Source organism: Carassius auratus, chromosome 46 (genome assembly GCF_003368295.1).
Source record: "Carassius auratus strain Wakin chromosome 46, ASM336829v1, whole genome shotgun sequence".
NCBI lineage: Eukaryota > Metazoa > Chordata > Actinopteri > Cypriniformes > Cyprinidae > Carassius > Carassius auratus.
Genome location: NC_039288.1, coordinates 8112878 through 8138794, shown reverse-complemented (window position 1 = coordinate 8138794; position 25917 = coordinate 8112878). Strand labels below are relative to the sequence as shown.

Sequence of the window (25917 nt, the reverse complement as noted above, 5' to 3'; positions counted from 1 at the left end):
TTGACCTAATAAAGATGAGATAATGTTATGCATGTGATGCAGCATTAGGTGAGGAGGTTTAATGGATAAAGGCACAAAGAAAACGTAGCACAACTATTTAATGACATGCAGAGTCAAGTATTTTATTATTTTCCCATTCCTATAGGTCCACACAAAAATAAATATAACTTCTGAACTTCCTGTTTTTAGAAAAACAGTGACGTGACAAACAGGAGGGAAAGGGTGTCAAGAACACAGAACAAAAAGGAACAGAACCTGTGCTTTTGAAAAGGGGGAAAAAGATGAAAGAAAATCAAAGTGAGGAACAAAGTAGCAGGTACTTGAAAGTGTACAATATTGAACCATTCTCTTGTCTTGATTATGAAACAAGTGCATGGCATACTAAACTAGTAGACCGTGATCCAATTCAAACACTGCTGGAGAACAAGATTTGCACCTGATCTGTGCAGACCATTCGCATGATTTGACGAGACACTACATAAATCTCCAGAAAGGCTCTTCATGCAGCAAAGGTGCCTGGGTTTGGTTGTGGTCAGTCTCAAGAAGAAATCGCAACCATCCTAGGACGTTCTCCTGCGCCGTTAGGTGACTGCTAAAGGTGTAGCCCAGTCCAGGCGGAGAGGTTTGGCCCTGGTTACATGGGACTCCAACCTGGACAGAATAATCTAGTTATCACTGAAACCATGCACTGTACTGTAAGGATAATGGCTTTGTTCAGAACAGCATTCTACTGATGACTGCTGCAGTGCATGGCTTGCAAATTGTCTGTATAATAAATGTTTTGACTTGCTACACATGCAAAAAAATGGTGCAGCAAACTTAAAAACATTTAACCAATTTTGTCTAGTGTCTTAAATTTTTTTTAAATGTATATCACTTAAAACAAATGTTGACTCAGTATTTAGGTCTGACCTGAGTAGCATAAGAATACAGCCAAAGACCATCAGTTGACAAATCAGAAGGTTGTGAAGTAATGGACGACATGGTATCTAGTGCCATATCCCACTTTGAGCCCTCCTTTTCACCACTGTCCCACAGCTCTGTATTCTTAAGCAAGCTCTGCCTAAAAGCATTTCATTTCATTAATTCATTTAGAATTAATAGATCTACTGCAAAGTCAATTGTCTTTGAAGACTTACAATTGAACAACAGGGCCTTGTCCCCCCGGGTCTTTCTGGGAAGCAGATGGCAGGTCCCAAGCATGAAGCGCTCTCCGCCAGAGGCGGACTTGCATGTCCCAAGATCTACGGCTGTATTTGCGATATTTGTTTGGAGTAGAAGGGTGAATCCCAGGCACACGGAGACGCCTGAACAGTTAATATAAAATATAATACCCCAAAATCTTTCAATACAATCAGGAGAACAAGAAAAAAAAAAAAAGTTGGACACTTTCACCCATTCTCACTTTGGAACCTGCTGGACATAGTTCTGGTAGCCACACGTGTTCTTCCCATACTGAATTTGTTTTTGTCTTCGCTTCAAAACTGCCTCATTAATCTCAAATTGTGAAGGGTCAGCATTGTGGGGGCACCACTGTCGTCCTGACGGTGACCTACAAAATCAAATAAGTACATATAAAGCAATACACATTCTATAAAAACCAATAGAAAGGTTATTTAAAAACAGCACTTAAAAAGTATTTCATACTTAATCTCATAAATAAACATATGGTTTATTTAAAACAATCCTTTCATTAAAGTACATAAAACATTGAAAAAATGTTGTATGCATATAGAAAAATTTACAGTTATATTAAAATACACAAATTTTCTCTTTTCAATAACTGTAGTAAATGACCTCTTGATCCCATCGAGGTCTTCAGTTCCAACAGCAACACTAGCTGTAGACATCTTCAGGATGCACCGCTCAAGAATGGATGACCTGATCAGAGTATCAACAATTTAAAGTGTAAAAAGCCTCTTTAAATGACTTGTCTTAACTTCTAAAAGGTCTAATACAAAACTTTTACACATAAAAATGCAATCAAATGATATTGAACAAGAACAGACCTGCGAGGCTTCTGAACAGCAGAAGTCTTTTCTTCATTTTGTGAAGCTGACTGTGGGGTTTTAGAGCAGCTGGGAAGGGGATTCAACAGTTCACAAATCAATATCAAGCTTACATCCTATAGCAAAAAGAAAAAAGGCATCATGTTGCTCCTCAATCAGCAGAGATATTTACCTGACAAGACTGTCAAACACTGAACTGCAGCCTGGTAGAAGCCAAGGCTCTGGGCTGCTTGGGAGAGAGTGTGTTTTAGTATTGCAGTTTTGGGCAACATCTGTTGGCCACAAATGAAGAGGCAGAGGCCTAAAATGCAAAAACAACAGACAAGGTACAGCAACACATAGGCTAAGCATATTTTAAACTAATAAAATTAATGTGAAAACATACAGCCGCGACTCAAAGGGGCCTTGAAGAAGGCTTTCTATGCGCGTTGTCATGATTTTGGCTACAGCCACACAACACGTTGAGTTCACAAAGCTTTTTATCTGGGACAGGTGTAACAGGGGCGGGGCTCTACAAATGAGACAGGTAAGGCCATCTTTTTTATTTTATTATTATTATTATTATTTTTAAAGCAGAACATTTCATACAAAATTAAGTAATAAAATAAGATACTATCGTGATAATGCGTTCGTGTGAAATTAAATAATTGTGCTTTTATTTTGAACTGAAATTGTCTTGCGAACAGTCTCCAGTATAAATATTTCAGATTAGACCACTGGTCTATTTGACCTTTTATTAACTCTATTAGAGATCAGTTTAGACACAGTTCTTGTGGTCTTGGCAACAAAAAAACAATGGGGAGACGTAATAGCTATAACTAGAAAATAGGGTAAGTTGTCACAGTGGAATCTGTCATTATGAGCGCTATTTTATTCTATTCAGAGAATTGAAAACAATAAATTTAAAGTTAACACAACACAATTCGTGAAAATCGCTTTAAACGTAACAATATGAAACGTGGTTTGTCTAGGTTATTTTATTTTATTTATTTCATGGTAAGTGAGAGCCTTTGGTTGGATCCATAGAATTGATCACCATTGAAATTGCAACTGCACGTGTTTACGACATCCGTACGCTTTACGGCATCACGGTAGCAAAATGGCGTCTGGTAGTGCGGTAAGAAAATTGTGTTAAGATTAGTTTCTTTGTTTAAAATATCAGTCTTTCCGCTATCTTTGATCATTATTTAAGAAAGAAAGCTCTTCTTAATTTCTTTTTTTTTAAGTGCAGATGTCATGGTAGCCGGGGAAGGAGCAAAACTAGCTTACTAGCTTTGTTTTAGTTGTCGTATACAAAAACAAGAAAACCGATATATTTGAACTATGAGACGTTTTGCAATCTCTCTATTATTGTTGGCCGACAGCCTTATTGAACTATCAATATGATCAGACGGGGCTTTGTTAATGTTCGATCTTGTACATCTAACGTTATGCAGTTTCCGCAGATTTCTGAATAAAGCTGACGTGAGTCCTCTGTTTAAAATGTTTATAATAGCATCTGTGTTTTTGTTTTTGTAGTCCAAGAATGATTTTCGTCGTAAATGGGACAAAGATGAATATGAACAGCTGGCCCAGAGACGACTCACAGAAGAAAGAGAGAAAAAAGATGGTAAGCAAAACAATGTGTAACCCCTCTCTCACTCTGTCTCTCTCGCTTTCTCTATATGCTTTACTGAAATCATGCATTTATTAAATTTTATGTGAGCGTCACATATAGGGTTAAAAAAAAACGGACAATATTTAATCCAAGTAAATAATTAAATGTGCTATTTAATATGTTCTAAATCTTTTTGGTCCTCCAGGCAAGCCCGTGCCCCCCGTCAAGCGGGAGCTTCTCCGCCACAGAGATTATAAAGTGGATCTGGAGTCAAAACTGGGGAAGACTCTGGTCATCACAAAGACCACACCACAGGCTGAGATGGGAGGGTGGGTATCTGCTGTGCAATGACTGTGCTATGACTACAACCGTTATGAATTGATGAACAAGTGAGTGGGCTGTGCAATTAATCAAAATCGTAATGAAATCACGATGTGGGCATGTGTGATTTCTAAACTGCAGGAAGCACGAATTATGTAAAGAGATGGTGTCCGCAAATATTGTCAATAAAGCCGCAACTACTAGTTCAGCTGATACTCAACATCTTTTTTGCTAAAGCTTTCCAGTATTCCTTTTGAAATGGTTCAAATAAAAATTCACAAAGCCAAAATGCATTTAAGAATGTGAAGTACGGGTGCTGGTCATATAATTAAAATATCATCAAGTTGATTTTATTTCACTAATTCCATTCAAAAAGGTAAACTACTATATTATATTCATTCATTACACACAGACCGATATATTTACAATGTTTTTTTTTTTTTTTTTAAATGATTATAAGTGAGAACTAAGGAAAATCCCAAATTCAGTATCTCAGAAAATTTGTATATTACCTAATACTATGCAAAGAGAGAATTTTTAGAAATCTTGGTCAACTGAAAAGTATGAGCATGTACAGCACTCAATACTTAGTTTGGGCTCCTTTTGCCTGAATTACTGCAGCAATGCGTGTGGCATGGAGTTGATCAGTCTGTGGCACTGCTCAGGTGCCCAGGTTGCTCTGATAGGCCTTTAGCTCTTCTGCATTCTTGGGTCTGGCAAATCGCATCTTCCTCTTCACAATACATCTATAGATTTTCTATGGGGTTAAGGTCAGGCAGATTTCTGGCCAACTAAGGTACTGGTACTGGTACTCTTTAAACCAGGTACTGGTAACGTTGGCACTGTGTGCAGGTGCCAAGTCCTGTTGGAAAATGAAATCTTCATCTCCATAAAGATGGTCAGCAGCAGGAAGCTTGAAGTGCTCTAAAACTTGCTGGTATATGGCTGTGTTGACCTTGGATCTCAGAAAACACAGTGGACCAACACCAGCAGATGACATGGCACCGCAAACCATCACTGACTGTGGAAACTTTACACTGGACCTCAAGAAACGTGGATTGTGTGCCTCTCCTCTTTTTCTCCAGACTCTGGGACCCTGATTTCCAAAAGAAATGTAAAATTAACTTTCATCCGAGAACATAATTTTGGACCACTCAGCAGCAGTCCAAGTGCTTTTTGAAGCGAGACACTTCTGACGCTGTCTGTTGTTCAAGAGTGGCTTGACACAAGGAATGTGACAGCTGAAACCCATGTCTTGAATATGTCTGTGCGTAGTGATTCTTGAAGCACTGACTCCAGCTGCAGTCCACTCTTTATGAATCTCCCCCACATTTTGGAATGGTTTTTGTTTCATAATCCTCTCCAGAGTGCTGTAATTCATATTGCTTGTACACTTTTTTTTTTTATTATTATTATTTTTTTCTCTACCACATCTTTTCCTTCCCTTCACCTCTCTATTAATGTGCTTGGGCACAGTGCTCTATGAACAGCCAGTCTCTTTTGCAATGACCTTTTGTATCCTGCCCTCCTTGTGCAAGGTGTCAATGGTCGTCTTTTGGACAAATGTCAAGTCAGCAGTCTTCCCCAAGATTGTGTAGCCTACAGAACTAGACTGAGGGACCCTTTAAAGGCTTTGCGTTAATTAGCTGATTACAGTGTGGCACCAGGTGTTTTTTCACAATATTCTAGTTTTCTGAGATACTGAATTTGGAATTTTTCTTAGTTGTCATAATCATCAAAATTAAAAGAAATAAACATTTGAAATATATCAGTCTGTGTGTAATGAATGAACATAATATACAAGTTTCAATTTTTTGAATGGAATTAGAGAAATAAATCAACTTTTTTGATGACATTCAAATTATATGACCAGCACCCGTGTAAGCAAATGTTATGTCCAAATGAAATTGTGAAAGTGTTTTTTCTTTTTGTCTGACAGTATTTCAGGGCGAGTGTTATTTCTGTTGATATAATTCTGCATCTCCTTCCTCCCAGGTACTACTGCAATGTCTGTGATTGTGTAGTAAAAGATTCCATAAATTTCTTGGATCATATCAATGGTAAAAAACGTAAGTATTGTGGTCTTTGTACTTTTGCTTTATTCAACACATTCATTTTACATGTAATATGTAATAAATGTTGCATATATGAATATTTTTACACTTTCCTAGTATGTGATATTTAAATGCAAGAAATGTATTTTGAAAACTGTCTCTTGCCATTACACAGATCAGAGAAACCTGGGAATGTCTATGCGAGTCGAGCGCTCTTCATTGGACCAAGTTAAAAAACGTTTTGAAGTAAACAAGAAAAAAATGGAGGAAAAGCAGAAGGAGTATGATTTTGAGGAACGGATGAAGGAGTTGCGAGAGGAGGTCAGTGTTGAAATTGAGGTTCATTTATGGATAGGTGACATGCAAATAAGTGTGAATAAAACTATAATATTTTTGCGATGTCCAGTGCATGTTTTATGTCACATGATAGTAACTTTTCAAACAAAAATCCAAATCTTAAAGTTATAGTTCACCCAAAAGTTTTTACAGTTAATTTACTCACCCTCAGGCCATCCAAGATGTGGATGACTTTTCTTCAGTACAACAGTAAAGAATAGGCTATTTTTTTTTTAAACCGTGGTCTTTGGGTAGTCATTAAATGCAAGTCAGCAGCTACTGGCACTTGAGAGTAAAAAAAAAATATATATACTAATAATCACAGGAGTGTTTTTACTGATGAGATGCGCATGAACATCGCATTTGTCTTTGTGCACAGCCCTAACATCTAGTTAACAAAGCTAAACAGCGTTGTCCTTTGTGTAGTAAGTTACAGAAACTGTTAAATGCACAAACTTAAATAATAAAATACACTTACCGGTTTTGGTCCATAAACAACACCTTCTCCAGACAAAGAGGGAACTGCTCCATCTTTCAAGAATAATCTTTTTGCGAATCCGGCATTAAACTGATTGAGATTGAGGAAGCTGTCCTCAACAAAATGTGCTGCACATAGTTTTACATGTGGATTATAATTTTCGGGAACTGAGTTAAACATAAATTGTAACCATTAATCTCCAAGAACAGCCTCCCTGGGAAGCCCAAACAAAGATGATTGGACTCCGAGATGAAAATAACAGCGTTTCAACGACATGTCGAACACAAACGCAGCTCTTCCTTCTCCGTAGGAGCGCAACAAGGCCACGCCCCCTGTTTGTGTATTCATGTGGGCGGAGGTTAGTCAAAAAACTGTTTTAGTGACATCATTACTGCAGGAACTAGAGGGATGTAGTCTAAACGGGTCGTTTTTTTGTAAGCGAATTCTGTTAAATAAAATATCTCGCTTGGCATTGAACTTTGAGCTTTAGACTTTTACAGATATTATTTATACTCTAACAACAACATTACTCACTAACTAAAGTTTAAAACATGGGATCACGAAGAAGGGGACCTTTTAATGTAAAAAGGTTTTATTTACTTTATATGCTTTGAACCGATTTAAAAAAATCAGTATAGGGTGCTTTAAAAATATTATTCCAAGTATGTGACATCATTACAAACAGGTGAATCAGTCATTTGAACCAGTTCATTGAAATGAAATGTTCGAAAGAATCAGGTTGTGAAAAAAAAAAAAAATCTGATTTCCCCTATGTGTTAAAGCTAATAGTGCTAGTAGCCTCTGACTTGTATTTCTGAATCACCAAGGACTTTCTTTAATATTCTACTTAAGAAATTAAGTCACCTACGTTTTGGATGTCCTGAGGCTGTGTAAATTGACAGCAAATTATCATTTTGGGGGGAACGATCACTTGAAGAATTTTTGATAACACTTTCTATGAAGCCCATATTTATAACACATTAAGGGTGTACTCACACTAGGCACGTTGCCATGAACCGGGCCCGAGTACGATTGTCCCCCCCTCCCCACTCCCCCTCTGGCCTGCACTCACATATAGGGTTTCAGCATTCGTGCCGGAGCACGCTTACGTCATTATGGTGTGACGGTTTCGGGATAAACAGGAAGAGCGGCGTTCTCTGAACACAATGGAGTGCATCGCTCTGTTTTCTTTGTGGATAATTTTGTGTTGTTTGGTCCACAGCCTGTTGTTAAACAGATGTGTCGCCTTAGTGGCGTGAAAATTTTCACGTAATCGTGCTGCTCGTATGAGGGTGTTTGCAAGGTACCAGCTGAAGTGCAGCAAGGACTTTGCAGTTTTTAGTTTTTAATACGTTTTGCACCTCTGCCGTAGACCAAAGCGACCCTTTCCCTGCCATTTTGGTTTTGGAGCTTCGCAAAACCGTGACGCAACGCGTCCTTTTCCGTGCTCCGGCACGGTAAGCGCTCACACTGCATGCGAACCGAGTCCAACTGAACCGCGCCCTGGCCCACCTCTTCCAAGCGGGCCGGGGCCGGCCAATCGAGCCGCGCCCGGGCACGGCTCGGAGCACTCACACTAGTCAAACGTACCGCGCTTTGGTGGTCAAACGCACTCGGGCACGGTTCAAACTGGCTAGTGTGAGTACACCCTAATAGGTGTTTTCTTAAGGCGTTATAATTTATGCGTAATGCATTATAAAAATCCTTTACAATATGGTGTATCATCTCATAAATAATTATAACAATTATAATACTTAGGCTAGAGCTTAAGATCTTTGCCCGAACCCGATGGGTTTAATTTATATCATCTTAGGCGGGCTCGGGCTCAGGGTTGCGCTCCGGGTTGCGAGATAAACGAGCGGTCATGTGATGTGTTTTGATTAGCGCGCGAAAGATGCAAAAATGTATGCAGAGTAGGTGTAACAGAGGCTTGCCTCTGGCGATTTACGTTTTGGTTGCATCGGCAACTAAAGCAAAGTGTGAGTATGGAAAAGTTTTGACCATGTTTATAATGAGAATGAGTGTCTTCATTTCATTATTGCCAAATTCCCATCTTAATTTAAAATGTATCTTAATTTAATTTGTTAAAAAAAACTTGTTTTTATTGATGCGTTGGTTTATTTATAGGCTAAATGAGCCTATGTCTATTTGGAGTACTGAGATGTTAAGATGTCACAGAGGACTTATTTTATTTCTTTATTCCAACTTCAAAGTGGTCTAGTTTATTACTCATTCTTGACAAAAGGCAAAAGAGCTGTGTGAGTGCGCACATTTGAATAATGTCGGTCTGTAAACAGGTTCGGCCTTTTAAAAAGCTGTCAAACAAAATGTACTTGTTCGCCTCTGGTCCTGTCGGGCCTAACTTTTATGGCCCGATTACAGCTCTAACTAAGGCCTTTGTGGTTCTAACTTTAAAGTTTAACTCTAACTTTTAAGTAGTGTTCGGCGGTATACCGGTTCATACCGAAAACCGGTGTATATTTTCGTTTATGATATACATTTTTAACATACCGCCATACCGGTGCATTTAATTACTCAACGTTCGGAACCAATGCTGCGCTATGGCCGTGCGACACTGTTTCAGACGGATCCTTTACAATGTTGCACTTCTAAGCAGCGACTGCGAGGCGTGGTGAGGGTACACAGCAGTGGTCTGGTGTTACGTTATAACGCCCGTTTCACACATAGTCCGTCTGCAGTGCGTATTAACGGATTCCAGCTGCACAAGGTTGCGGTCCGTCGTCTACAGCAGTGCAGTGATTGTTTACGTACTGAGTATATTTTTGCTGTGCTGCAGGTGCTGAATTAAAGTGATGGCGCGTTGTTCACGGGGAAAAATTAACATGGATTGACATGGAATATTTTATATAATATATATATTTTTTTTACATGATATGAAATCAAAACAATGAACAAATGTTGTGGACCGAAAAGATGCGGATCAGTAGCAGACTGCAATCGCGTCCTGTGTGAAAGCACAATGAGTACCGCCAAAAAGAGGAGCCGGGTCTGTTGTTTGGAGGTTTTTTGGTTTCCAAAAATCCGACATCAACCAAACATCCATTTTATGCAAGTGCTGTCTGGTTAAAATTGTCGCCAAAGGCTACAACACAATCTATTTGCTCCAGCACCTTAGCCACAAGCAGGTCTTGGAATATCAACCAGCAGAAAATGCATTGTACACCTGATTATGCATTAAAAAAAACAAAACGTCATAAACCGGCATAATTTTGGAAAAAAAAACGTAATTTAGTCATTTTTGGTCAAAACGCCCAGCACTGCTTTTAAGTGTATGATTATTTATAAAGCACAATTAATACCTTATTAAATCCACTAAATTAGTAATGGATTTATCCTATGTCTCGGCATTGTTCATTTATGATCTGCACAGTATCTTATTACTTCTTGTGAGTGGTTAGGAGTGGTTGACCGTTTCCTGTGAGGTTAATTTTACTGTGAGCTAGTTCAAGCTCAGTTATAATACTTTCAAAAAAAAAAAAAAAAATATTAGACTAAGGTTAGGGTTGGTAGAATAAATTGATATACTTGCAAAGTTGCTTTTAGTCAGTAGAATGTCTGTTGGGGAAGCATCAAAATAAAGTGTTAGCAGATTTTTATATGATTATTTGATTTTGTGCATTCATTATAATGCCTTAAGAATTCCCGTATAATGTTTTATAAATATGGGCGTTACACGAAATACTTAGAAGGTATTCTGTTTAGTATAGTTTTTTTCTTTCTTTTTTTTTTTTCTTTCTCGAGCATATCTCAAGAGTTCATAACCTATCCTAATTTTTCATTCTGTTGTTAAGGAGGAGAAAGCGAAAGCCTACAGGAAAGAAAAGCAAAAGGAAAAGAAAAGAAAGGCCGAAGAAGATCTCAACTTTGAAGACGATGATGAAATGGCTGCTGTGATGGGATTCTCAGGTTTTGGATCCTCCAAAAAAGGCCACTGATCACTCGTTTTAAAAGTTTGCTTTTGTGAATAGGTATCCCTGAACTGTATTTTCAAGAGCTTCATTGAAATTGCTTTACAGGACCACACAGCTTTTTATCGCACATTCTGTTAAATTCCTCTGATTCAACACATGTGGTGGGTAACCTGTTTTTGGCCCTTGATTATAGAACATCAGCATAACTCTGTCTAAATTGAGCTCCTTGTTATGGTGAAGTTTTTGTTATAAAGTGTAAATAGGGCTGCATATGCATACATGTTTTATGAGTTGTGTCTGAAGTTCCCATCTTATACCTTCCAAACAATGAAACTGATTCAAATTAAAACAATAAAACCTCAAGACTTGATGCTACTGTTCTCTTTCTTCTTGTGGGGCTGACAAGAAATGGAAAACCTGTTAAAGTTAAAATTATACAGCATTTATTATTATTTTAAGGAGACTGATAGATTGTAATTTTAGTTATTTTACATTACAAAATTGACTTACAACAATACTTACTATGGCCACGATAAAGAACTAAAGTGTTTTTTGAAAATATAAACTTTTTTTTTTATAACATCCGTTATAAAAGTTGTATTTACTTTACATAAGCACAAATCACATTTAATGGAACTTAATTGATTTGTATAGTACATCACCACTTGGTGGTGCTATTGGGTCCCATAAATTTACTGAATGAAATGAAATGAAAATGTACATCTGGCAAAATAATCAATAAATAAAAAGTCCTACAATTCTAAATAATTTTGCATAGACCTTGTCAATTAAAAATGCCAATTCACAACATAAATATTCCAACAAAAAGACTAGCCAAAATGTTAATTTGTAAAGGGAAGCAGCTCAGCTGTATACACTAACAGACACATATGTTGATGTGCGCCAATTCTGTTTTTTCATTAGCCTATAAATGCCATTGCCATTTATGCATAGATAAAGAGGAAATATAACTTGTCTGTTGTATCAAAACTGAGGAAAAACTGAGTATCCATGACAGTTTTGTGATCTCTGAAAACAAACGTGTGGCCACTGAGAGTAATAAACAACCCTAAGCATCAGTGACAAAATGCTAAAATAATAGTGCAATAAAGACGGAAAGAAGAAAAAAAAAAAGGTTTTAGTGTGTCACTGTAAAAAAGTGCCATGTAGCCTAACGATAGTTTCCACTAAAATAAAGTCCGAGTAATGTTACAACAGAATTCAGTGTGGGAGCTCCTTAAAACAATATTGACATATAAACAACTGGATGACATTACCCAAAATCAAAACTGCTGACTTTACCCTCAAAACTTAAAAAGATTTGAATACACCCACTGAACCACCTTCTACTGCGTGAGCAGCCAGGAAATGGAAATAACTGACAAGACAGGGGTATTATATTTTGGTGTATGACATCAAGTTATGTGATCATCATATCTGAACATCCGTTTACAGCTTTGTGAATCAAATACACTTTACAGCTACATCAAAGTAGTTATTCAGTGATGCAGGTACATTTACCGAGATATTTCCATGAACAAACCCCTGCAACAGGAGCAACTGAAAGCTTGAAACTCATAGTTTCCAGTTGTGGGTGTTACATGCGAACAGTTCAGGGACTGAAGCAGCCACTCGTGTTGCAGGTCACGATCCACATAATCATTCACACGATCTATATGATAATTCCCATAATGCGATCGTTTTAAAATAAAGCATGCGACCAAAACCGTACAACTGTACCAGGTTAACCTTAAGAAAAATGTTAAAGGGGTCATATGATTTCAAGTTTTCCTTACTCTTTGGAGTGTTGCAAGCTGATTATGCATAGATAAGATCCCTGAAGTTGCAAAGACTAAAGTCTCAAAATTAAAGAGAGAAATTAAGACTCTGCCACGCCCCCTAAAATGCCTCATTCAAACACGCCCCCATGTCTACGTCACTATGCGGAAAATTTGAATCAGCTTCATCAAGTAAGTTTTGTTATTAGTTGAAGTATTTGCTATTAAATGTTCAAATGCTGAGTTTTGCGTGTGTGTGGTTTTGCGTGTGTGTGTGAGAGAGAGAGATGGTCACACAGTGGAGTCGTCTGTCTTAGCCTCTCTGTGGCTTGTGTAATGCAAACACATACGAGCTTCATCAGTGTGTCACGTGACTCTGTTCCCCTTTCGGGCTTGAACTGATGGTAAAACTGAGGACATTATTAACTGTCTTTACATTTATTTTGAAAGATGAAGCTAGTGATTATAGAAAGGGACTTTATATTTCCGACGAGTGCTTGCGGTGTTCAGCCAATCACAACACACTGTGTCAGTTGGCCAATCAGAGCAGACTGTGCTTGTCGGAAGGAGGGACTTTGTAGAAAATGACGCATTTGAGAGACGGGGCATAGAGGACCTACGATAATGTACAGTATTCGAAAAATTATGTGTTTTTTATGCATTAAACCACGTCAACATATTCTGTTACACCAAATACGCAAAATAATGAGCTTTATAAAAAAGCATCATAGGACCCCTTTAAGATGCAGTTAAACGAAAGTGAAAAAAAATAGCTGTTACTTATCAGTTGTTAAATCTATATTTAAATAAGCAAAATATATAACATGGGAAGCACCAACTAATGGCAAATAAGGCTAAAAGATAAAAAAAAGAAATGGCTATAATAAAAGTACAGCTCTATGTTGTAAACTTCGAAATGTTATTTCATGAATTCTTTTCCCAAAGAAAGCCTTCATCATAGCCCTTTGCTTGTGTTCATCAAAATTCAAAACCAAAATTTAGGAATCAAAGGACTTGGATCGATGTAGATAATGAGGCAAATAATTCAAATATAATAATGGAGTTTTAATCTTGCATTGTGTGTCTAGGATCTTACCAAACACTAAAATGAATGCAAGATTGAGCGCAGTAGTTGATAATATCCAGTGCTTATAGCTTACATCTGTCTGACGGGGTGAAGATGAATTTAAGAAAAATTATGAAATAACTTCTTTTTTTTCATGAAGGGGCCGTACTTCCCCCTGTTTGTCACAACAATCATTAACAGGAAGTCTATGGGGAAGTGGATGTCATTCTTTCTTTATATACTGTGCTCAAGCAAATCCAGAGTCTTGGGCTTCTTAGATATTTTTGGAATTTTTAGTAATTCCCCCTCCTATTCATTTGAAAGTGGGTGATTCTGTGACTAAAGTACAATTACTTGTTGTTTTTGTTTTTTTTCTTTACATTTTTTTTGTCTCCTCGTGTTCTCAGTAGAAATAGTGTCAGGCACACTGTGAACTCACTGTGAGAGTGTCTACATTTTTTTTTTTTCAATGCTTGATGCTATCTGGGATTTGATATTCGAAAGTTAAGTGTAGCATTTGGAATAATGAGTTCTGATAGTTTTCCATCCAAATCGGAGGTTCTGAGCTGGGATTCGCAACGGTTAGCAGACTTTCTGAAGAAAGTAAGTTGCTTTCTCTGATCATCTTTCAATGTAAAATATATAGTCAAATTGAAAACATATCTGTTGTAATCAAAATGTTTCTTTTACAGATGTTTAGCACAGTTTAAAATTTTATACTGTTTAAAACCGATAAATGAAGTTGCATTGCTGAATCATTAATAACATTGAATGTACTACAGACCTATATTTGATATTTGATTATATTTAATATTCCATTATGTTGTTCATGTAGGAGATACGGTTATGTCTGTGAGCCTGTAAATTCAACTGACACACTTTTTCATTATCTTTAGCGGAATCTAACTGGGTGTGATAAGGTTGTGACACGGCATAGCATCAATGGCCAAAGGTTCCTGGTATGTTCCCCTTTAAAATTTGAGTCCAGCGCTTTTGGTGGGACACAACCCAAAACTGTGTCTCAGGTCCGTTCTGATCGCAGACAGCAAGGAGGGAAAGTCCATGAAATTCAAGAAGCGCTTAGAAAGCAGACCTGACCATTTTCAGCACATGTCATCATTTAGTATTTCATCATTTAGTATAAGACTATTTTTGGCCCTATGCAATTTGCGGCAATCTAAATAAAATCGGTTTGATTTTAAGAACTTTTTCATTTGCAAACATCTGTAGCTTTTAACAAAGCTAAATATTTATATTCAGACAAAAAATTTCCCCTTTACAAAATAGACGGCTGGGGTCTGACTCAACATTGTATCATTGTTTTCCTTCGTCCTGCAATTCAGGAAGTGTTGTTATTAGAAACATCCTAAAAAGTAAACTGCTGACTTCTAAAATTAACTTCTATTTCTAAACTACCACCTCCTAATCAGTCAGAATTCACAATTACAATTATTTTGATGGACTGAATCGTTATTGCAGGGATGAATATGTTTTTTAATCCTAACTGATGCAGTGCATTTAAGTTTATTTCTCAAATAACCGTGTCGGAAGAAGTACACATTTACATATTCCAGGACGACAATGCAAAGATTCATCAGGCTCAAACTGTGAAAGACTGGCCATCACAGAGTCCTGATCTAAACCCCACTGAAAGCCTTTGGGATGTGCTGGAGTAGACTTTACACTGCCTGTCCAAAAAAGTCGCACTTTTGAATATTTCATTGGACAGCCACCGTGCATTCGTTTTGCCATTGTTTCAGCAATGTAATGCAACATTATTTCCATCAAGAGTTGCGTTCATTTTTGGCTGAGATCTTGCATTGAAAATGGGAGATTCAAACCACTCTTTAAAGTCGACTCCAGCACATCCTTAGACTTTTAAAAGGGTGAAAATTGTTCCTTGTTGCCATTATTGGGTGCATCTTCCAACATGGATGATTAAAAACTAAAAGCTATGCTATACATCAGTTAGGGTTAAAAGAATTGTTGCAAAACATGCAAAATGCCAGAAACAAATTAATCACTGCAATAATGATCCTATCCTACACTCTTCACTATTAGCTTATATGAATCCAAAAGAAGACTTTCTTTGGGCATATATACTTTCAAAGCCAGTTTGATAAATGAATTTAAAATCAGTCTGTATATTTATTTTTTCAGAGTATGTCTGACAATGACCTTCAAAAGTTCCCTAAGCTTCATGCACCGTAAGTACTGATGGTCTTCTCTGTGTATTTGTCATTCTATACTGGGTAAATCATTGTAAACAACATTAGAATTTATTTGCCATAAAGTGTAGAATAATTAATCATATCCTTTTTTTATTTTCTTAAAGTACATTCACTGTGCTTTAAAACGTTTTTAAAACAACTGTAGCTCATCATGTTGGCAAAATATTTGACAGTGTACAAAGTGTAGAAACAGGTAGAAATGTGCAAGAACCCCACTGATGACATAGTGACAGTAAAAGGAAATACTGCACAGGAAAGATAAACCAGAGAAGCAGATGCGGCAGGAACCATTGCGTTGAAGCTGAAGCTGGTTTGCAGAGCACATTTGGTGTGAAATAGTTAAAAACACCGACACTCAAATAAACAGATGTTATCGATTTTTCCCCAAAAGCATATTTGGCAAAGACGGCATACATGGTAAAGGGATTCTTGTTGGTTTTTTAAGCATTGTCAGGTGCAGAGAAACGGGGACAGAAAACTATGGCTCTGTTACCACATCCTGCTTGAGCTGAACCCTCAGCCAGTACATAAAGCAATAATAACATTCTGTTCTTTCTCCTTAAACACCTTCTTATCAATCATTTGCTAGTAATTGTGGTTACGCTTGAGGATTTGAAACTGGTTTCTTTCTAAAATTTGTAGGCTTATCTCAAAAATTTGTCAGGAAATCAACAAGAAGAGGTTCTTTCCGGCGATTCCAACAATAAGGCCAGTACATCTCTACCATCATAAATCTTGTGCTTTATATATATATATATATATATATATATATATATATATATATATATATATATATATATATATATATATATATATATGAAATATTATGTACACTAACATTCAAAGTTAGGTATGTCAGTAAGCATTTCTTAATGATTTAGAAAGAAGTCTTTTATGCTCACCAAGGCAGCATTTCTTGATCAAAACCAGTCAAAACGAATCTGTAATATTGTGAAACTGCTATTTTAAATAACTGTTTTCTACTTGAATACATTTCAAATGTGTGATGGCAAAGATGAATTTCTGTCACACGATCCTGCAGAAATCATAATAATATGCCGATTTGCTGCTCAAGAAATATTTCTTATTATTATCAATGTTGAAAATGTTTGTGCTGCTTTGTTCTTTTTTTCTTTTTCTGGAAACCTATCTAAGATGATGTTTTGATGAACAAAAAAGTTCAAAAGAACAGCATTCATTCGAAACGGAAACGCATTTGTGACATTAGAAATATCTTATCTGTCATTTTTGATCAATTGAAAGCATCCTTCCAGAATAGAAGTGTTGAAGAACTGACCCCAAACTTTGAAATGTTAGTGGTTAGGACTCTATAAGTATGTGTTCATCCAGACACATCTATGTTCTTGTTTAAAGGTTTGTTGTCACATATATTAACACCATGTCCTCGTTTACTCACCCTCATGTCATTCCAAGCCTGAATAATTTACGTTCTCCTGCAGAAACACAAAAGATGATATTTTGAAGAATGTCTTTTGAGGAACTCTCTTTGTTTCTTTTTCTTTTTCTTTTTCTTTAGCAGACAACTAATTATCCTTAGTGTTTTGTAACAGGCCATCCCCAGTTCCCAGCTTCCCACAACCACCAGGTATGATATAAAGTATATTCAATGCTACAAATGACCCTTTTAAAGTGTGTCTAAGAAGTCTGCTGTTGTTATTTTCAGTCGAGCATCATGAGGATCAAGCGTGGGACTCTGAAGAGTTTGTAAGTCTCGTATTTGTGTTTAAAAGTTTTGAAGTGATCAGCATCACATCTGATGGGCAGAGCATGCGTGTTCTTTCCTCCTCAAGGATAGCGATGATGACTATGAGAATCCTGACTCGAATGATGAAGGTGAAGCTAGCGGTGGAGACTATGAGTCCCCAGAGGAAGGGTCCGACAGTGACAACAGCTATGAGCCTCCACCGACCGAGCCTAATGAAGACATGGCTCAGATCTGCCCGGCAAAACCCATGGAAAACAGTGATTATATTGGTACGCACAACTGGACACTCATTCGTCCTACTGTCTTAGTCTTTTGGGAAAATGATAGGGTCCCTTGTTTTATCAGATAGTAACCGAGAGAGCAGAAGTCAACCCCCTGTCCCTCCAGAGCGCCCAGGCCCTGGACCCGCTCTCCCTCTCCCTGTAGAGCGGCCAAGTGTGAGTCCATCATATTTCCAAACAGTATGTGTCCCGGTTCATTTCTGGTTTTCATTTTTTTAATCTGCATTTAACTCTATATTTAATATTATAATCGATAGGTTGGGCTGCCTATGAGAGAAGAGCGGCCTCTAAAAAGACCCCAAGGTAGGAAAGTTTTCTTAGTTTCAGTGAAAGATGAACTGGGTGCGATGTTGTCGAACTTATCCACCTGTTGTTTCTACCGTTCTGTGCTCTTATAGCACCTGCCGTGGACCGCAGCAAAAAGCCAGGAGCTCTGGACAGAAACCACCCTCCAGCTGTAGCAGGTCAGAAATAATAACTCAGAAATAATGCAATTCAGATTACATTGATATGATCTGGTGTGAAAGCAATCAATAAAGATAACGTAGGCAGTGTCTGAAGGGAAGGCTTTGATTCTAAACTGTATTGCAGTTATGAATTATATGTTTTAACAACACTTAGACTGTATTGTGTCTTCACAGGTGGAAGAGGCACGTGCTCGCTTGACAAAGTAAGTTTATTTGGTCCTACTTCGAAGTAGAATTCATCACTATGTGGCTTAGTAATTTTTAACTATTTGCATTTACTGAAAATGTAATTATTGAACAATCTATTAAGTATATATTATTTTAAAGAATAGATTAATAAATATCATGGTTAGCTATATTAATAGATCAATATCATTATATATAACAATATATAAATATATATTATATTGTGTGTGTGTTATAGATATTTATATTACTGTTTGAATGAATATACAATATATAATATACAATGAATATTGTTAACATATTGTAATAACTTACATTTCAATGTTTATGTAAAATGGTATTTCTCTAATATTTTTTTTTTCTGTAGGTTGGCCAACTGCAAGGAAGGTACGGTGGTTTCCTTTAAATTCCTCTTTTATAGACAAAACAGAAATAACTGCACATGTGCATTCAGCATGACGATATTTAGTAGTATCATTTACTATTTCAAAAGACAGATATTCTCTCGTGCATAAGAGGACACAGAAAAATTGCTCCAAATTACTGTAAATTTCTTTGTTTTGAAAAAAATACATTACACTGTCCTTCATTTTTTGGGATGTTTTCGTTTGCTTTTATCAGACCTGCAATGGAGCCACCAGGAGACCCAATAAGGATTCCCAAAACCTCTCTTCCAGGGGTGCACAGAAGTGCCTCCTCTGTTACACCAGGCTATCAGAACAGGTTAAATGCATCTTTTATTTATTTAAAAAAAAAAAATTATTATAACTTTACGCTACACCATTCTTTCACAAAGCTGCCACTGTAACTTGTACCTTGCTTTTCCAACAGAAAACCTGAGCACATGAAGGAGGTAATCACAGTATAAGCACACACACACATATATATATATGCATGTATGTATGTAAATATATATGTTTGTGCAACTTGCATAGTTTTCAATCACTCACATTTCAATTTCATGTTTTTTGTTCAGCGGTTTCATGATGACAGTAAGTAACTTTGTCCATATTGTGTGTGTTTATATATTTTGATGAGATGGTTAACATACATTTTATTATCAGTAAAGAAAAAAAAGTTAAGAAAACGAATTCAGTTTTAAGCTTTATTAACACTCTGTAATTCTTACAGCTGCCATGCACAACTCCAACACATTCCCAATGCACACCAGGAACCTTTCACCAAGGCCGCCGGGAACCCACGGAAAGTCCTATCAAACAGACAAGTACGGATTCAAATGAGCACACGTGCATCACGGAGACATCTGCAAGACGTATTTTTGAGAGAGTGTTTGCTGCTCTGCAATACATCTATACAACGTTTATTATCAGATGTCAAGTAGAGGTTTAAATAATGTCGGTTTTAATGTAGAACAGATATCTTAAACACATCTATCAGATGATTGTTCACAGCAGATGCATCTTGCAGAGTGTGCTATCTGGGTGTTGAATTAATCCAGATATTCAGAAATATTAGTTACAATATTATATTTAACAATTTTTTCGGTCACATTTCACAGTGTTCACCCCAATCGATCACTACCAGCAAAACTGCAGGAGGGTAAGCGGGCATTGTATTAGTTTGATTAATTTTACTATACATTTAATGAGAATAACTAATTTTATTTTGTTGAATGAAAGCAATGAACGATCACCAAAGAAGTGCAAGAGGACCACCACTACATGCAGACATGGGCAGCAAGCAGGTAGCCTACAGAGGGTTAAATCAACAGTCACACCACTACAGATCAACCAGCAGGTGGCGCCTTCGTGAAGCATTTGCTCTCAAGTGCTACTGGAGTCTATTTCTAGTATAGGTTAAAGGAGAAGTTCGTTGAAAATGTTCTCAGACTTAGGCCATCCATGATGTAGATGAGTTTGTGAATGGGTGCCGTCAGAATGAGTCCAAACAAGCTGATCAAAACATCACAATAATCGACATGCATGACTCCAGTCCATCAATTAACATCTTGTGAAGTGATAAGGCTTTTTAACTTTAAACTATCACTTCCGACCGAAATATGAGCCCATAAACTATAAAAACGCTTCCTCCAAAGAAAAAGTCAATTTCCTCGCTGGTCCGTTTTCTTGATGAATTTGTTTATTACAAACACACAGCTTTGCTCTTTTGTAGACATTAATTGATGGACTGGAGTCTTGTGGATTATTGTTATGTTTCTGTTAGTCTATTTATTAGACTCTCATTTTGACGGCACCCATTCACTGCAGAGGATCCAGTGAGCAAGTGTTTCCGATAAAGAAATAGCAGTCTGTTCTACGGAATTTATATCACTATTAGGTCTCTTTAAAATATTATGGATTTAATAAATCATCGTTTTCTTAGATAGTTGTAGAGAAAACAGACAAACATTGCTCATTAGTCACTGTCAGACTATTCCTTCTCCATTTATAGGACATGGATCCAGCTTGGTACGTGGGTCAGATCACCCGCCGTGAGGCAGAGAAATGCCTGACAAGAGTTAACAGGGTGAGACCATTGTGCTCAAATATGACACTTGAAACTACATTTGCATTCTTATTTTCTTAATAGAAATTTATAGGGAATACAAATGTCATTCTTGATATCATCTGTTGAAATGTGCCCTCTCTCAGGATGGGACGTTCCTTGTGCGGGACAGTTCAAATCGATCTTCTAACCAGCCCTACACACTCGTGGTCCTGTACCAGGATAAAGTTTACAATATACAGATCCGCAGAAATCAAGATGGCTTCATGCTAGGCACTGGTCTGAAATCCTACGAGGTATTAAAACGGTTGTTTTTTTTATGCTTGTAATCTTAGCTACATGCATAATGACCCAAGTTTGTAACACTATTGATTGTTTTTGGCAGACTTTCGAGCGGGTCAGCGACATTATCAACCAGCACAAACACAAGCCACTTCTTCTAATCGATGCGAAGAACCGAGAATCAAGCCAACAGAACCAGTGTGCTTTGATTTATCCAGCTAGATATTAAACCTCCATTCTACACAAGACTAAATGACAGTAACCAGTTTTGGTTATTACATTTCATTTAGTTTCACTCAAATCAACACATCATTCATAACTGTTTAATTCTCCCAGGTCTGTAAAAATATGACTTTGGTAGTCTGTAGCTACAACATTATACATTTTTTGAATGCTGGACATTCCATGAATACATGTTCATATGAAAAACATAATGATAAATCAATACTTTATCAATATTAAGACCGTTTTCGTTATTTCTCAAACTAATCTTTGTATCTTTTATTTGAATTGTTCTACGATTCAAAGTGTTTATTTGTTATGTTATATTTGTGTGCTCATGCAATTTCAATTGTATATTGACATAGTAATAAAGATGAAATAATTCTACAAGGAACGCTATACGTTGCGTGAGGGACAGAATCATGATTACATCACGCTAACTATCGGCAAGGTTTTGTGTTTTGTGTTTTATTCGTGGAATCATTCTGTTCGCCTTCCATCAACAATTTGAGGACTCGCGCAGGTCGCCGTTTCCCTAAATGCTCTTAAGCCTGTCAAACTACTTAAAACACTTTGTGGTTAGTGTAGCCAGTGTCCCTGGACATGTCCCCCGGTCTCTGTTTGACCCACCAGCGATATTTCCGCCAGGGTTAAATTCTCTAGTTTGTTTATTTAGATTTGAGTGAACATTCAGCCAATCACAAGACGATACGAATTAATCTCTTGGGCGCATCTAGCTTCAAATCTCCTGCTGCGCTCGCGATTTCACTTTGATCTCCCCGCGGTTTGGGGGGGTAATATGCACCCCAGGGGAAAACTACGTCCTCTTTCAAAGGATGCGAGCGATGCGATCAAGCGACGCGACAAAAGAACCCGTTAAGACCGAGGCATGTGAGCTCGCGCTGGATCCAGTGTGTCTTACTTGTTAGTCGGTGTGTGGATAAAGGTATCTGCTAAATGAGTAAATGTGAATAAGCACAGCATAATCTTTTTTTTATTTTCTTTTTTTTTGTCGCGTTGCGCCGCTCTCATATCCTTTCACAATCAACCAAAGTTTGTGCCGAATACTTCTCATATCTCATCATACTTTATCATATTCTAGTACATTAATTGATTACAGCTACGTTCTTCACTTGAACTGGTCTGTAGGAAAGGCTGGCTGTCACGTGACTGATTGTTGCTCGACCTCTCCAGAAACTATACACAGGAGATGTGTTGAAAGGAGAGAATTGGCTATTTTTAGGCAGGGTTTTTTTATTTTATTTTTTATATGGACTACTTGCTGCACTATAATGTTTTAAGGAATTAAACATTAATATATGGGCTATGTTTTCCATTTTATGTTCAATCTTTTATATAAATAATTGCTTATATAGGTTAAGGCAGTTTTTTTTTAAAGACACTTTTTTTGTCCAACTGTTAATAATTAGGATAATAGTTATTGTTGAAGTGTAGTGTAACTGAAATATTGTGCATAAATATTTTTATTGCGTAACAATAAAGTATAGATGTCCACAGTGGTCTCAAAGCCCAGAGTCCTGCTATTTTTAAATTAGTGTTAGAGTTATGGGTTTTGAGTATGATATCACAAAAAAGTAGGTAAAAAGTGTATAAGCCTTCACAGTTAAATCCCAAGTTTTATTTATTTGTTTTGTTTGTTAGTGACTTTTTTCACTATAAACACACAATAATCACCTTGTATAGTGTGAAATATTCATGTAAATTGTTCTACTTTTTAACTACCAAAACTGTACCATTTTACTTTCAGTGAACATAAGACACTTGCAAAAGGTACGATGTTGTGTATATTATTTGTATTTGTGTGAATTATTTGTATTTTCATGTATTATAAGGCAATTTTAACTCAGGAATTTAACCAAGTTAATCTATCCAAGTCACTCAAGCAACTTAAGATATTCTACTGATATACTGATATATCAACACCCCCCACCCCCCAAACAAATGAGAGCAGAGGTGTGACACTAACAACCAATCAGAGCAAAGAGGGTGTTACAAAACTTGTATAAATAGTTCAGGTGAGACAGGTGTCAGGTTGTGATGCACCTGACCAATCCACCTGTGTTAGAGGCATCAGAGCAGAAGTGTTTTCTCTCAGAACGACGGAAAGCATGACGTCATTTGTTCCACAAGCCCTTTCGCCCCAATTTCACAGCATGGGGCAGGAGTCCCAAGAATTCAGCTTGTATGGTGACAACTTCTACAGCACTCAGCCTGCGCCTAGTCCACAGCAAACCCTGCCGTCCGCTTACGATTTCGGAGAATACGCTGGCCAGACCCCCAACCCTTACCTGTGGTTCAATGGACCCGGGATCAATCCCGCTCCTCAGCACTACGGGATGACAAAGCCGTACGTTGCTTCAGGCGGAATCGGAAGCTCGGAAGGTGGTTTCAGCTGGTTCTCCATGCCTTCCCAAGAAGATCTGATGAAACTTGTGAGACCTCCCTACTCTTACTCAGCACTTATTGCGATGGCAATTCACGGAGCCCCAAACCGTCGCCTCACTCTCAGCCAGATCTACCAGTACGTGGCGGACAACTTCCCCTTCTACAACAAGAGCAAAGCCAGCTGGCAGAACTCAATCCGGCATAATCTCTCACTCAACGACTGCTTCATGAAAGTACCCAGAGATGACAGCGATCCAGGTTAGAACATGTTGAAACTTCTTCTTGCATAACTGCTTTGGGTTTTAGTTTAGTTCTAGTTCATTTTTCAACTGCCAAAATAACAAGGTTTCTTCTGTTGAACAGGCAAAGGGAACTACTGGACCCTCGACCCAAACTGTGAGAAGATGTTTGATAATGGCAACTTCCGTCGCAAGAGGAAGAGAAAGTCTGACTCTCTGGCCGAAGAGGAGGGAAAAGGCTATTCTGGATCGGACTCGGCTCTATCGAGTCCGAAAGAGCCCAGTGATTCCTCAGAGAGAGGAAACTCTCCGGTTTCCAAAGAACCGACTCCGTGTCTCAGCGGCTTTCTAAGTCAAATGGGTGATGTGGCTAAAGGCTCAAGAGAAGCTCTTCTCCCATCTCCTCTAGCTTTGCCTTTGAGTCAGAGATCTTCTCAGACTGGGGCGTATGACTCGTACTCACCGAACGCTACTGTGCCGCAATGGGAAACCCACATCCCTCCTCCCGTCCCATCCAACATCTCCACTTCATACACAGACAGCTATAGTGACTCTATGATCAACCAGTACACCAGCCAGCTCTATCCAGTGATGGGCTCCTCTGACTTGCTGTATTCACGGGAGGGAACAGAGGTGTAGCATGGGACGTAGCATTGTCAGGTATGAACTGAGGCAGAGGGAGCTTGAGGGAGCAGTTGGCCTCCATTGTGAGCCACCGCAGTGCCTGAGTCAGCAGGTCCGAGTGGTCCCAGAGGAGATTCCCTCGATCAGACAGTTGTGTGAACGCCCTCACACGCTCTTCTCAGCTCGTCGACATCATCTAATTCATGTTGCAGCTGAAAGACAACTGTAATCGCCCCAGGCTACTGCTCCCAGTCCCGTTTTTATGTTGCGGTTTTTGTTATGTTTTTGCAATGCATTTCTCAGCCGTGTTTAGTCGAAGCCTGGAACATACATAATAATTGCACTGAATTTCGACATAAACATGAATTTGTCCAATATTTTGTATCCGTATTGTTCACTTTATATATTTTGTGATTGTAATATATATTGTATTTGCCAAAATAAACATGCATATTCGCAAATTCTACTGTTCTTATTGCTGTTATACATTTATGGTCAAATAAGTGAATTGAAATTAAGCTGGAAATGAAAAAAGAAAATAATCGAAAGATATAGGAATGTTGCCTTTGCAACTAACTAATATACTAAAATGACTAAACATGAAATAAAATCAATTAAAGCTAAATAGAAATATAAAAAGAAACTAACACGAATCTCAGAAAAAACGTGAAAAATAAGTGAACTAAACTGAAAAGCTAATTCAAATATTAATAAAATGTTTAAATAATACTGCACCTTTAAAATTCGGTTATCATTTACATTCATGTCATCCCAGTCTTTATGACTTTCTTCTGCTGAACACAAAATATTATTTTTAATGTTGTTGTTTTGAATCCCGTTGTACTTTCATTGCATGGACAAATAAGTAAAAATAATATATCTTCTATTGTGTGTCAGTCATACAGGCTTATAACAACAGGAGGATGAGTAAATTATGACAGTACTGTAATTTTTGGTTTAATTTTGATTTATTTAGTACTTCTGTTGCTATGTATAAATCTTGACATTGAAAACACATTTTCCACTATAAATTAAAGACTGAAGCAATAAACAAATACTTATGAAGCTCATTAAAACAGCTTAAAATCTAAATTCAAACCATGAAATGAATAAATGTGTGAATGAATGTTCAGTAAGATGGCAGAAATGCGACGCATCAACGCATCAAAAACCCAGTTTCTGTCAGATTTATTATTCAGCGCTTATCAAGATGTGA

At 37.5% G+C, this 25917-nt stretch overlaps 4 protein-coding genes across 4 annotated transcripts; 3 read left to right on the top strand and 1 right to left on the bottom strand.

The window, feature by feature from the left end:
• Positions 1 to 96: 96 nt before the first annotated feature.
• Positions 97 to 2496, bottom strand: LOC113063729 (uncharacterized). Its single transcript, XM_026234056.1, has 8 exons — positions 2395 to 2496; positions 2182 to 2310; positions 2010 to 2078; positions 1798 to 1881; positions 1406 to 1552; positions 1140 to 1307; positions 913 to 1063; positions 97 to 651 (listed from the first exon to the last, which is right to left on the bottom strand). The coding sequence occupies exons 1-8, from the start codon at positions 2442 to 2444 to the stop codon at positions 475 to 477; spliced, it is 975 nt and encodes a 324-aa protein (XP_026089841.1). The 5' UTR covers positions 2445 to 2496; the 3' UTR covers positions 97 to 474.
• Positions 2497 to 3024: 528 nt separating this feature from the next.
• Positions 3025 to 11097, top strand: zmat2 (zinc finger, matrin-type 2). Its single transcript, XM_026234569.1, has 6 exons — positions 3025 to 3126; positions 3528 to 3618; positions 3812 to 3935; positions 5923 to 5996; positions 6157 to 6302; positions 10608 to 11097. The coding sequence occupies exons 1-6, from the start codon at positions 3109 to 3111 to the stop codon at positions 10749 to 10751; spliced, it is 597 nt and encodes a 198-aa protein (XP_026090354.1). The 5' UTR covers positions 3025 to 3108; the 3' UTR covers positions 10752 to 11097.
• Positions 11098 to 13780: 2683 nt separating this feature from the next.
• LOC113064050 (lymphocyte cytosolic protein 2-like) lies at positions 13781 to 21826 on the top strand. The gene is made up of 21 exons (XM_026234568.1): positions 13781 to 14174; positions 14468 to 14530; positions 15732 to 15778; positions 16445 to 16510; positions 17374 to 17408; positions 17487 to 17527; positions 17614 to 17797; positions 17874 to 17965; positions 18067 to 18112; positions 18208 to 18273; positions 18451 to 18479; positions 18830 to 18849; positions 19084 to 19185; positions 19294 to 19315; positions 19439 to 19454; positions 19594 to 19687; positions 19982 to 20022; positions 20103 to 20167; positions 20875 to 20949; positions 21075 to 21224; positions 21314 to 21826. Exons 1-21 carry the CDS (start codon positions 14097 to 14099, stop codon positions 21437 to 21439), a joined length of 1458 nt encoding a protein of 485 aa, XP_026090353.1. The 5' UTR covers positions 13781 to 14096; the 3' UTR covers positions 21440 to 21826.
• A 1642-nt stretch (positions 21827 to 23468) lies between these two features.
• Positions 23469 to 25160, top strand: LOC113064049 (forkhead box protein I1-ema-like). Its single transcript, XM_026234567.1, has 2 exons — positions 23469 to 24096; positions 24202 to 25160. The coding sequence occupies exons 1-2, from the start codon at positions 23562 to 23564 to the stop codon at positions 24714 to 24716; spliced, it is 1050 nt and encodes a 349-aa protein (XP_026090352.1). The 5' UTR covers positions 23469 to 23561; the 3' UTR covers positions 24717 to 25160.
• Positions 25161 to 25917: the final 757 nt, after the last annotated feature.